Source organism: Mirounga angustirostris, unplaced genomic scaffold (genome assembly GCF_029215605.1).
Source record: "Mirounga angustirostris isolate CCGP_5_RB_7025 unplaced genomic scaffold, mMirAng1.0.hap1 SCAF_3, whole genome shotgun sequence".
NCBI lineage: Eukaryota > Metazoa > Chordata > Mammalia > Carnivora > Phocidae > Mirounga > Mirounga angustirostris.
This window is the reverse complement of record NW_026991711.1, coordinates 101,797,395-101,809,761: the sequence shown is the minus strand read 5'-3', so window position 1 is coordinate 101,809,761 and position 12,367 is coordinate 101,797,395. Positions and strand designations below refer to the sequence as shown.

At 51.5% G+C, this 12,367-nt stretch overlaps 1 protein-coding gene across 7 annotated transcripts in view; it reads right to left on the bottom strand.

Moving 5' to 3' along the window:
- MGAT5 (alpha-1,6-mannosylglycoprotein 6-beta-N-acetylglucosaminyltransferase) overlaps positions 1–12,367 on the bottom strand; it is a 336,998-nt gene that overhangs the window by 9,515 nt on the left and 315,116 nt on the right. For all 7 annotated transcript variants that reach the window (XM_064586440.1, XM_064586441.1, XM_064586438.1 and 4 more), the window contains one exon: positions 1,956–2,113. In XM_064586440.1, the coding sequence (XP_064442510.1) occupies positions 1,956–2,113 (158 nt within the window). The remainder of the gene's footprint in view (positions 1–1,955; positions 2,114–12,367) is intronic.

Genomic DNA, 12,367 nt, shown 5'->3' with positions numbered 1-12,367 from the left:
TACTGAGGAGGCACTCAATAGACCACCAGCTAGCCGGGGCTTTACCACATTATCGGTATTTACAAATGCAGGAACAAGGTATTCAATAGGGCTCTTACATTCAGGGAATTAATTTCAGACAGCTTTATTACAGAATTAGCATTCATTGCTGCCTCCTTGGGAGAAAACCCACATAGCTACCATGGGCTTTGGGAGAGGGTTGTGAAGCAATCCCAGGGCACAGGGTCTGGGCTACGGGACAGCCCCACGAGGTCTTCTGCCCTCACGGGCTCTGGAGGGTATGAGGAGGTGGACAGGGAGGCTGGGGGAGGGGACTGGCTTTTCTGGTCTCAGCCTGGCAGCCTCAAGCCTGCTCCACGGCCCAAGGCTCTCTGGATGAAGGGGTCGTTCTTCTCTGTCTTGGGCACCAGCTGCACATTATCTCATCATCACACGGGTTGCCCCCATCTTACAGGGGAGAAAATGGATGCAACAGAGGACACTAACACACTGGCTCCCCTTTCTGTCCCTCCACTGGACCTACACATTTGCTCCAGAGACAGGCTGGCTGTGTGGGGGCCCTGTGCTGTCTGAATCAGGCCCTGATCATCGGATCTGGGCAGGAGCCCTGACTTGTGCCTGGCTGGGAAGGAGGGCCAGGCTGTAGAGGAGTCCCAGTTGGCTTCCGTTCCTGGGACGCAGCTTCTCATGTGTCCTCCTCCAGAGGTGGAGACGGGGACTGCATGGAGACAGCTCTGTGTGCACTGTCCCTAGTCTACCCCCAGCGAATCCAGATTTCCAGATAAACAGAGAGAGAGAGATATTCAGGGTTCTCAAAACGCTACCTTGCTACAGAAGTTGTCTGCCAAAGGAGCCAGTAGGAAGCCCCTCCCGGGACCCCAGAATTCAGGATATGTGCTATGGAGACAGAAGCTTCTAGTACCATCTTTCCTTACATATCAGACCACCCCCCCTTCTCACGAAGTTTCACTGGTGATGGAGGAGGGCACCACACTGACTCTCTTCTGGGCTTTGATAGTGGAATCAAGGTGGCCTCTGAGCTTGGTCTTCACATAAAAAGAATGGGAAAAACCAGCATCCTCTACACCCCGACTCAGGGAAGCTTTCCCGCAGGCGAGATGCGAGAGGCCACGCTCTGTAAGAAGGGTTTTATAGCATGCTTGAGAAGAAGAAGATACAGGACAAGGCCCGCTCCGCGCTCTGGGCACGGACGACCAGAGGCCAACCGCGTAACGGGGCACAAAGCCGGAACGGGAGAGAGGCAAGCCATGAGCAGCGAGCGCACTGCGTTTCTTAAATCTCCTCGTCAGGACTGGACAATAGCACTGCTCTGCTGAATATCTAGGGCTGGGACAGCACGTCTCTTAACCAGAGCTATTCAGGGGGTGGGGCTCGGTAATTAAGTCAGAGGAGGCCCAGGGTGGGTGTAATAAAAACGGGGAGCACAGACTTAGCACTGACAGTGGGCACGAGTCAGAGGCCGGAAGAAACCTCATGTAGAAATTTGGGGTCTGCCAATGCCAAGAGAAACACACGGGAGCACTACAAGTCATGCAGGCATGAGGGGAAGCCCTCAAGCCATCCAGAAGACCTGGCTTCTGCCAGGGGAGCCCAGGGGTGGGGCCCCCCAGGCTTGTGCTTCTATGCCCATCTCCACTCCCACAGTTCCTGGGTATGACATGAACAAACCAAACCCTTCCCACCATCTCCGATCCCAAACATGGCCTTATTTCTGCAAATACAACAACCCCATTCGAATTCTAAATCTATCAGCATGCCAGGGTGATCTCATCTACCTAACAACCAAACTGCTGGTCTAACTTTCTGGGGGAGTGGGGCAGTGGTGGGGAGGGACCATGCTGCAACCTGCTCCCCAGGCCTTGTCCCTCTCAGCCCAGCTCTGACCCAGAGGTGTGCTGGAGGCTGGTCCGGCCCTCCCGACCCCCAGCACTTACTTGAGCATGTCTTTGTCCTTGTTGAGGTGCTGGAAGAAAGAAGGCTCACAGATGAGCTGGTTCTCCTGGCACACCTGCTTGCAGGACTGGCCGGCCTCAGCAAGCTTCACCTGCAGGGCGCTGAGGGGCGGCCACATCACTTGCCCGTGGCAGAAGTCCTACAATGACAAGGAAGCCATCAGTCAAGGGAGCAGGGACTCAGGCGGGGATCCCTGGTCTGCCCAGTGGCCCAGACAAGGTGAGGCAGCCCACGGTGAGAGCAGGGAAGGCCAGGAGGTGGGAGGTGGACAGGCTTGGTGGGAACTGGGCTCCTCTGGAACGTGTCCTTTGGCCAGGTCTTCGCCTCTCTGTGCCCAGCGGCTACCTCGTCCACAACAGGGGGACAAGAGTATCGTCCACACAGGGCTTGAGGATGACAGTAACATGTGTATAGCACCATGCCTGCCAGGAACGGTGGCTGTTCATTACCGGCACCTTCAGTCTCGCTATCTGAAGCCTCCACCCCCGAAGGTCCATCTCTGGGCCCACCTTCCCCAGCTGTTCTATTCTTCGCTCTAATTCCGAAGGCTTTTTCAGCACCTACCTAATGTGGCAGTTACCTAGCAGGACACTGGTGAGTGCTAGTTCTGACTTCATAAAGTGGAGGAGTCCACGGACACCGCAGATGGAGCCTGCCATGGGGCCGGGGCCTTGGTGGGGGCTCAGGGCTTGGGAGTTGAAAACAGTTGTAACTGCACAAATTCAACAGCTATGGAAACAGCCTGGGACGTGTGATAGGAAGTGAAGTAACCTGGCAGAGAGAGGCGCCCACAGCCCAGCAGCTGCGGGGGTGCCTAGAATGGGGCAGGGCCAGTCACTTGGAAGCTAGTGTGTCTAAGGAAGACCCGGGGTGGGCAGAGGGGCATGATGCGCGTGGGCCAGGAAGCGACCTGTGTGGCTCAGCCAACGGGCAGCCCGGGTGATGAGCACACAGACCCAGTGGGGCTGGAGAAGGGGCCGATGAGGAGGGAGCTCTCCGACCTGCAACCCCAGGCTTTCACTCCGGCTGTACCCTGAGCAGGTCCCAGCAGTGGGAACTCATGCACCGGCGGCCCCCGGATCTTGCTCGGCTTAAACACTGGATCTGGAATCCTAGACAGCTTCTGGAGTCGCTGGGCTGCCCCAGCTGCAAAAGGTGCTATCTGTGCGGGGGACCTGGAGAGCCAGGCCTGCCTCACTGTTTTGGGGGTGGGCGAGCCCTCAGGGGTGTTCAAAGCTGTTCAGGATTCCGGGCTCTGATTTCCACCAGTAGGAATTCACCCTACAGACATATGTGGACACACAGGGTCGAAAGAAACCTACACAGGACATCACAGCAGCATTGTTAGAGGAGATGCAAGAGGTCTGAAATAATCTGAAATATTTCACTAACTGTTTAAACACAAACAATACTCCAAAATGTAACAGATTTCCATATGCTGACATGGAAACCTCTTCAGGACATCCTGAGGGCTGAAAGCAGCAGAGTGAAGGATGCTGTAGAGTGCGTTTCCATTTATGTCAAGCACAGGGGGAGAAGCTGGAAAGGTGCTTATAAACGTGCATATGCTCCTACGAGAATCTATCTGGCTGGCATGGGGGCCACTGAGAAGGGAACGAAGGAACATGGTCTGGAATGGTAAAGAAATTCACTTTCCAATCAATGTCCTTCTGAAATAGTTTGTTTTTTCTCATGTTTCCTTTCCTTGCTCTGTGCAGATGAGGAGTGGATTTGTAATCTCAGGGTTCTGGGCTCCCGGAACGAACACCCGCAGAGGAAATGTTTCATTCCCCCCATCCCCGGCTGGTCACGTGGAGCACTGCAAGTGGGCCTAGAGTTGAAGGCGGTGCCTGCCACTGCCCGGGCCCTTAGCAATGAAGTGGGTGCAGCCCCAGAAAGCAGGCCAGAGCTGCATCCAGGAGGGCGCTTTTGTATTGCGTGCATTTTTGTTTTTTTAAATTTGTGCTTGTATTACTTTTAGTGAGTAAAAGAAAACAAAGAAGAGCAAAGGGAATGCTCCCCAGGCTCTGTAGGCAGCCGGCTGTCCATCCTGCCTCATTAGGAAAACGAAGATACTGATGACTTCCTAAGGCTTCTGATTCGCCCTCTCTCCTTCCTGAAGGAGGTGATGCTGTTACGTGCTGAGAAAGGCGACTGGTGGGTAGTGAGTACTCAGTGCTGGGTTCCATTCTAGTCTCCTCCAATCAATGATGGGGACCCAGCAAGTAAGGCAAACCCGCTCTGCTCCTCCACATGACACGACTCTATCGTGAGGGGACTAGACTCCTTGAGAGCCTGAGTTTGGTGGCTAACAAACAGAAAACCCTTCACTGCATGTTTGAGACACCCTGAACGTGGATTCACAGAAGCTGAAAACAGAAGATTCCGCATAGCCTAGCAATGCAGAGATGACAGAAATACACTGGATTATTCAGACACATGAGGACCCAGCCTAACCTTCTGGAAGTGATGCATGGCAGGAGGTCGAGCAGAGTGGCTCCACAGCCCTGGATGCCACCACAGACCAGGAACGGGGCGGGAAGACCCTATCTGACTCCTCAGATTCATGACGATCTTTTTTTTTTTTTTTTTAAAGATTTTATTTATTTATTTGAGAGCGAGCGAGTGAGCGAAGAGCACAAGCAGGGCAAAGGGCAGAGGGAGAAGCAGGCTCCCCGCTGAGCAGGGAGCCCGATGCGGGACTCAATCTCAGAACCGTGGGATCATGACCGGAGCTGAAGGCAGCCGCTTAACCGACTGAGCCACCCAGGTGCCCGATTCATGGCGATCTTGAGCACCAGTGTGTACTTGCTAAGCCAGGGCGGCACAGTAATCCTGGGCTGGGTGCTGTTACTAAGGGTGACGGCATGACCCACAGCACCCCGAACAGGGTCACGGTGTTCATTGGTTGCTGTCGCTCTCTTACCTGACAGCATAGGGAAGCTTACTGGCTGCCTTTTGGTGCTCTGTCCATCCCATGAGGATGGCTGTCACCAAACAGGAAGAAGGAAAACACATCATGATCAGTGGAGTTATTGATTAGAGCTGAGCGGGTGCACAGATACTGGGAAAAGATTAACTGTTGCTTTTCAGTTTGTTTCTCTGGCTGTCTAATGCAAGCAACTTGGCTTCTACTTCTTTAGAAGCAATCTGAGAACATCTATAGCCTTTGAGTATTATCATAAGGAGATTTTAAATGCAATGCCAAAGCCTATGTGTGAGCGTACAGAACGGGCAGACATCCAGGAAACCAAATCAGATTACACTGTACATCACTAGAGACCACGTGAGGATTTTTCTCCTTATTTCTAGGACTCAGCGCGGCCCACCCCTGGATGAGGCTGGGGACCCGGAAACCCACGACAGCCAATTCTGGCTTTTACAGCTTGTAAGAAAACACAGAATGTCTCTTCTCAGACGACACCTACAGGCAGTTAGAGCTGAGGGTACAGCTGTGCAGTCTGGCGGACCCTTAAGAAACGGCTTCTCATTCATTCTCAGCCTGTGTGGAGAAAGGTTCTGCTGTGTTAGACCAGGGAAAGTGCTTCAAGTTGGAAGGCCCGGATTTGAGCTGACGGAACCGACCGAAGGCCGGTCAGCATCAGGTGCTCCATGGATGCTCGGCTCCTTGCTCTCGCCCGTCCATGGAGGGGTTGCCTCTGCCCTGCATGGGGCTTGAGGCACTGCGGTGTCGGCACCGGCAGAGGCCGGGCAGCCCTGGATAAATGGAGCCCAGCACCTCATGTGCAGAAGGGCGCTGTGGGGTCTGCACGGAGGGACGTGCCTTCTGCAGGCGGAGCTGCCCCGCTGGCTTCTTAGTCAACCACTACAGCCGAGCTGTTCGAGGTTCCCTTCAGCAGTCAGGCTTATGAGCTCACTTTCACATGAGCTTTTGGGCCCCAAGCACCCTGGCTCATGGATCACCGCGGGCTGGTCTGGCATCCTCTCAGGAGTCTGTTTTGGGGGCCAGTAGGGTAAGAAATAGCGCAAATAGCAGGAAGACCTTTTTAAGGCTTGGTGAACCATCTGGAGAGCCTGAAGGTGTCCTGGTAAGCATGACGCCAGGTGGGGCGGAAGGGAGTGTGGGGCTGAGGGATGCGATTCTGGCCTCCAGGCAGGGGACGCCCACAGATGGCCTTCAAGCTCTCTGCTTTTTCATCTACAAAGGTCCTTCAGTCCTTATAGAATTCCGGTGAGATAAAACGAGGTGACTCCTAAGGAGGCACCTAGACATGGTAAAGATAATATTCCAAGGTAGACCCTTATTTGCTCCCAGGTCCAGAGGGAACATGCCGAACTGCCTGGATGAGGTATGGACAACTGACCCATGAAAGCCATCTCTTTGTCCAGCTACTCGCACGGCACCACTGAACCAGCAGCCCCAGTCATAAGCCTCTTCTCACGTCTGGGTGCCGGCCTGACTAGGTGTTCACGGGAGGACAGAGGCGAGAGCGAATATGTCAATGCTCACCTGCCTCGTCTCCTCCTCTCACCCATCCGCTCATTCATTCATTCAACAAAATACTTGCGGAGAAGCAGAAAAGCCTAAGGGTTCAGAACTGCTCCCCCACCCCCAACCCCTTTGCAGTTTCGCTTTCTGCAGTTTCAGCTCCCTGTGTCAATGGTGGTCTCAAAGTACATGATCCTCCTCCTGACAAATCGTCAGAGGGCCGGCAGCGGCCGAACGCTATGTTACAGCACTTCCATCATTCCCCTACTGCATCTCCTCACGCGGGCATTTTATCTGTCAGCATCACAAGAGGGGTGAGCGTGGGACAATAAGATACCGGGAGAGAGAGCACAGTCTCATAACCTGGATTACAGTATATTGTTGTAACCGTTCTATTTTATTATTAGTTGTTGTTAAGTTCTTATTGTACCTAATTTATAAATTAAACTTTATCACAGGTATGTATGGATAGGAGAAAACATAGTATATACATTTGGTACCACCCGAGGTTTCAGGCATCCCCCCACAGACCAGGGGGACTACTATGATGCTTAAGTGTTCAAAAAGTACCTGAGATCAATAACACCATTGATAGGTTGGCTCTTACTATTACTACATGCAAGGGACTTTTCCAGGCCCTTGGGTACTGGTGAAAAAAAAGGAACCACCAAACTTCTGCCTTCACAGACCTTATATTCAATGAGAAAGACAGAAAAAAAAGTATATATATATATATATATATATATATATATATATATATAAAATATGTTCAAAGGTGGTAAGTGCTCTAGATGAGAATAAGGTGAGGAAAAAGGGTTGAGACTGCTGGGGGAGAAGGTGTCCAGATAAAGCACCACTGAGAAGGGGCATTTGAGAATAGACCCAGATACTTTCAACTATCTGGGAAGAACATTCCAGGCAGAGGCAAACTAGGATCAGAGGCTGTGACAAGGGAGTGTCTAGCAGGCTTCCAGAGCAGCAGAGTGTTCCACGTAGTAGGAGCTGAGAGTGTGCAGGGTGGGGGCCAGAAGCAGCAAAGGTGGGGTCCCGGAGATCCCACGGAGTCACTGCACACAGCTCTGGCTGTTAAATGTTGAGGCCAACATTTAAAGAATTACGGAACAGCAGAAAACAGATGTCCAAACAGGATGTAAAGGCCACTTAGTTAGAGTAGGTAAATGATTAACTCTGTGGGGACCGGCAGTGTGGCGGTGGAAGCAGTCAGAGAAGGCTTCCAGGAAATAGGGACTTCTGGGCTGGGTTTTGTAGGCTGAATAGGAGCTAGTGGCTTCCCACAAATAGAGTGCTTTGCAGATAGTTGGTGCACAATATAGAGTTGTTGAACTGAATTGAATGGCTTTGGCATCCTGGGGCTTTGACAGTAGAAGCAGAAAGGGACAATATTCTACCTCAGAAAGGCTTTCTACAGCCAGGATGAGATGTAATAATCTCCAATCTGGTTAACGAGGCCACTTAGAACACAGAACATCTGCATTCCTCTCCAACAATTATTTCACCCAGTCACCAATTCCCCTAAATTTCACTATTCTGAAATTTTCCTGCACTGACTCTAATAAGAAACATTTATCATCAACAACTTTAGGAGAAAAAGCAGCGTTTGCACAAGTGAAGACAATTTACTGGGGAACAGAAGGGAGCTACCTTTGTCACGAAGGCCAAGTCACAGCATGGAGAGAATGTGGCTCCCAGAAACAGCCAAAGAGCAGAGAAGATGATGGGGTGCTGCCCCCCCCCCGCCCCTCCCCATGGGGTGGCGGCGCTGGCCTGCCCCTCTCTCCTGGTTGTTTGTGAAGGGATCTCCTCCACAAACCCTCCAGCCCCCCAGTCCCGGGCAAACCATTAATAGAGTTACTACACCCATGACATAGTGGGTGCAAGTGGATTTCAGCAGAAACTCTGTGCAGCCAAGAAGACAGGTGCAGATACAGGTCTGGGGGCAGATCTAGAGGAAGTAAGGCCAGGAATTTGGGGGGAAAAAGACAAAAGAGAAAAAAAGGAAGGGACAGGTTGTAGGCCTTGAAATTGGGGTTTGGGCCAAATTCTGCCAGCTATTTGAGAGGTAAGAGACACGTTTGTTATTTATGTTATAGCTGGGAGATCCAGGGCCTGGCACAAAAAAGGTGTGCAATAAATACTGACTGACTGGATTAAAGACATTTCAGTTGCCCATTGGTATCTCCCATTCTTGGCCTGTGCTGTCCTCAAAGGAGTGAACTTTGTCCCCAGGTGGCCGCTGGGCTGATGGGAGGCAGTGGGTGTGGATTTGTGTCTCCAGAGGCACAACTGAGGAGGTGGCTGTGACGCTGAGCTGTCGCCACCCATCTCCATGGATGACCTCTACACATGCCAACAAGTGATGATGTGACCCATCTCCATGGATGATTGCTACACATGCTAACATGTGACGATGTGACCCATCTCCATGGATGATCTCTACACATGCCAACATGTGACTATGTGACCCATCTCCATGGATGATCTCTACACATGCCAACATGTGACGATGTGACCCATCTCCATGGATGATCTCTATACATGCCAACATGTGACGATGTGACCCATCTCCATGGATGATCTCTACACATGCCAACATGTGATGATGTGACCCATCTCCATGGATGACCGCTACACATGCCAACAAGCTCACTCCTAAAGGAGTTAGCCCCAGACCTCTCACATCCGCTAAACACACATCCACGGGCGTGGGAATGTTCATACACTCTTCACAACAGCCCAAAGGTGGGAACGACACCCATGTCTGTCAGCTGGTGAATGCATAAACAAACGCTGGAAATCCACACAGTGGAACACTATTCAGCAATAATAATAAGAATAATAATAGTAATAAAAGAAGTACTGACTGATACATGAACATGCATGAACCTCACGAATATCACGCTGAGTCAAAGAAGCCAGCAATCACCTAGAAAAGGCAAATCTCCAGAGACAGAACACAGAATCTTGGATGCCTAAGGGCTGGGGCAAAGACTGCAAATAGGCACAAGGGAGGTTTTGGGGGTGACAGAAACGCTATAAAACTAGACTTTGGTGGTAATCGCACACCTCTATCAATACGATTAAAAAGTTGTTTAATTGTATCCTTACATGGAGTGACTTTTATGGTCTGTAACTTACACCTCAGTGAAGCTCTCTAAAAAGCAAACCTCGGTCGGGTGCTGGGCTCCTGCAGCAGCAAGTAGCTGAAGCTTCCCGAGGACCTACTCTGGCAGGCATTGCTCTTGGCCCTACACCTGCATTAATCTATCGATTCCTCCATCAGCCTTTTGGGGTGGGTGGTGGTATCCCCTCTGCACAGAAGCAGCAACAGGACCAGGTTAGGAACCTGCCCGAGATCACAGAGAGTGGTGGTGGAGCCGGACTCCAGGCTCCAGCACTTAGGCATTCCTCAGCCAGTGTCTCTGGGATCAGGAATGGCTAGGCCAACAGTAGCTGTCCACTTCTCCAAACAGCAAACATTCCCCAAACGAGGGCCAACCCTGTCCCCTTTTCAGTGCCTCTTCCTCTTCCCCTGCAACCTGTCTCCTCCACCACCACTCCTTGCTACCCTGGACTATCCGATTCACTACCGGGCTTGTTCTTGCAACTAGAACACTAGCCAGGGAGTTCAAGATGGGCTTGGATAAGCCAGATTTCCTAGGAGCTGAAGCTTATTCCGCAGTGGCTCTTGAGGTTAACTCCTTTTCCCCTCCATAACGCCGGAATGCTTTTCACATGAATTACACAGCTCTTTGCAAAATAATGTAAGCATAATCATTCTGTACATTTACAGGATCTTTACAGGAAGTACAGAGAATAGGAATGAGGAACATACGCATGGTTTTCAGAAAGCAACCTGAACATTGCCATTCCTTCAAAAGAACCTGTTCTATACTCTCTGGCCTGAGGCAAATACCTAAATCTTTCCCAAGAAATGCATCATGAGAACCTTAACAGGCCTGGACACTCAGGTTAGGGAAGGATAATGCTCTTGATCTGAGATTACAAGGGATTTTTGCCCCAGTTCCTCCCCAGCTCCTGGAGAGAGCACTTCTTACAGAGTGCTGACTTGAAGAGCATGCAACTCAAATCAACATTTCCAGTACAGCAAAGCAGTGGTGGTGTGTGCAGGGCAGGGGCATTAAGGGAAAAAAGCAAGTGGTTTCCCTCAATCAGGACTCTTTCCCACTGGGTGAGGGAGCCCGGCGTTGGCTGGGTATGAGGTAGATTTCCAGCGGTCAGCCACTCAACGGAACACTGAAGCCTGGGGCTTTCTCAACTGCTGTCAATTGGCTTCCCCTGGCTCCTGTGGCCTTGGGTGAGGATGATGGACAACCTTGAAAAGGTTCTGAGATAAAAGCTTCCTTGTTCCCCTTGCAGATCACACGGAAGACTCTGAAGGCAGAGATCAGCCTAATTAGGGCTACAGCGCTCCTATAGTTCCAGGGACGGGAAACTTAAGCTGCCACCAATCTTCAGAGCTCGAGGCTTTCTGTTCACACCAGAAACACCCTTCACTCCAGTCTCCCTGCTCTTTGATCATATTCTAGCTGCAAAAATAATGAACACCCCGAGCTCTAAAATACTGAGACCTGGAGAGAGCTGTTAGAGGCTAAAGCCCCAACCTGTGACTCAATGGGGTCTTGACTTCCCATCTCCCCTCTAAAGTTGGGGGAACATTATGGCTTCAACAAATTCCTCCAGGATTTGTGAGGCCTGGGATAAGCTCAAAATTGGCCTCTTTCTGGCTTGTGTAGCAGCACCGAGAGAATGCTTAATAGGAAATGCCCCCCACACAAGATTCCTAGAAGGATTTCCCTAAAATACCAATCTGAGAGTCTCACTGCCCTCATCCTGCATTAACACTCTTCAGCTTCCTGGGGCGCCTGGGTGGCTCAGTCGTTAAGCGTCTGCCTTCAGCTCAGGTCATGATCCCAGTGTCCTGGGATCGAGCCCCGCATCGGGCTCCCTGCTCAGCGGGGTGCCTGCTTCTCCCTCTCCCTCGCTCCCCCTGCTTGTGTTCCTGCTCTTGCTATCTCTCTCTCTGTCAAATAAATAAATAAAATCTTTAAAAACAAAAACAACAAAAAAAACACTCTTCAGCAGTTTGTCCCACAGTCAAACCTGCGTTTTTCGGCTGAGCCTCAGCATCTTCTCATGAAGTGTTTCCTCCTCTAGCCCTGTCTCTTACATCATATCTCTTAGGTGACAGCTAAACTTCCCATGGTGAGTTCACCATGCTTTCTCTTTTCTCCCCCAGGCCTTTACATCTTGACCTGTATAGTCCTTCTCATACCCCCTCAGTCTGCTGTCAGGACCCATCTCCCACAAAATGCTGCTGGACACACTCTCCCCAGCTCTCCCCCTTCCCCGCTCTGCAGGCTGAGTGGTGCGATCCCTAAGCATCCCGGTGACATCACTGTTACAGGGCCCAACCCTATGGCGGTGGCACTGCCTGTGGGCCTGACTGGCTTCTCTGGGAGGCCCAAAGCTACCTGAGGACGGGGACTCGTCCTGACATCTTCCTGACCCCCCAGCCCAGTCCACAGCGCACTCCAGCTGACAGACATTTACCCAGTGGACGGGGGAATCAACCATAGCAGGCAAAAGAGAAAGCTCTGGATTTCTGAGAACTGTGGGCTCTGCAGGGTCTGTGCTGAGGAGCTAGTGGGCAGCGCAGTTTTATCAGTGTGTATCCCAAATCATAAAGTCCAAGATGAGCTTCCTGGCTCCTGGGATGCATGAATGAAAAGCACAGGCACGTGTACACACTCTCCTTTAAATGGGAGTTACTGTGTACCTACTGTGTGCCAGGCAGGGCACTTGGGCTCTGGGGGTGAATGGACCAGGCATGCTCCTGCATGATGGAGCACTGTGCCAGGTCACTGTGGGGAATGGCACCTTCCTGTTGGAAAGGAAAGCTGG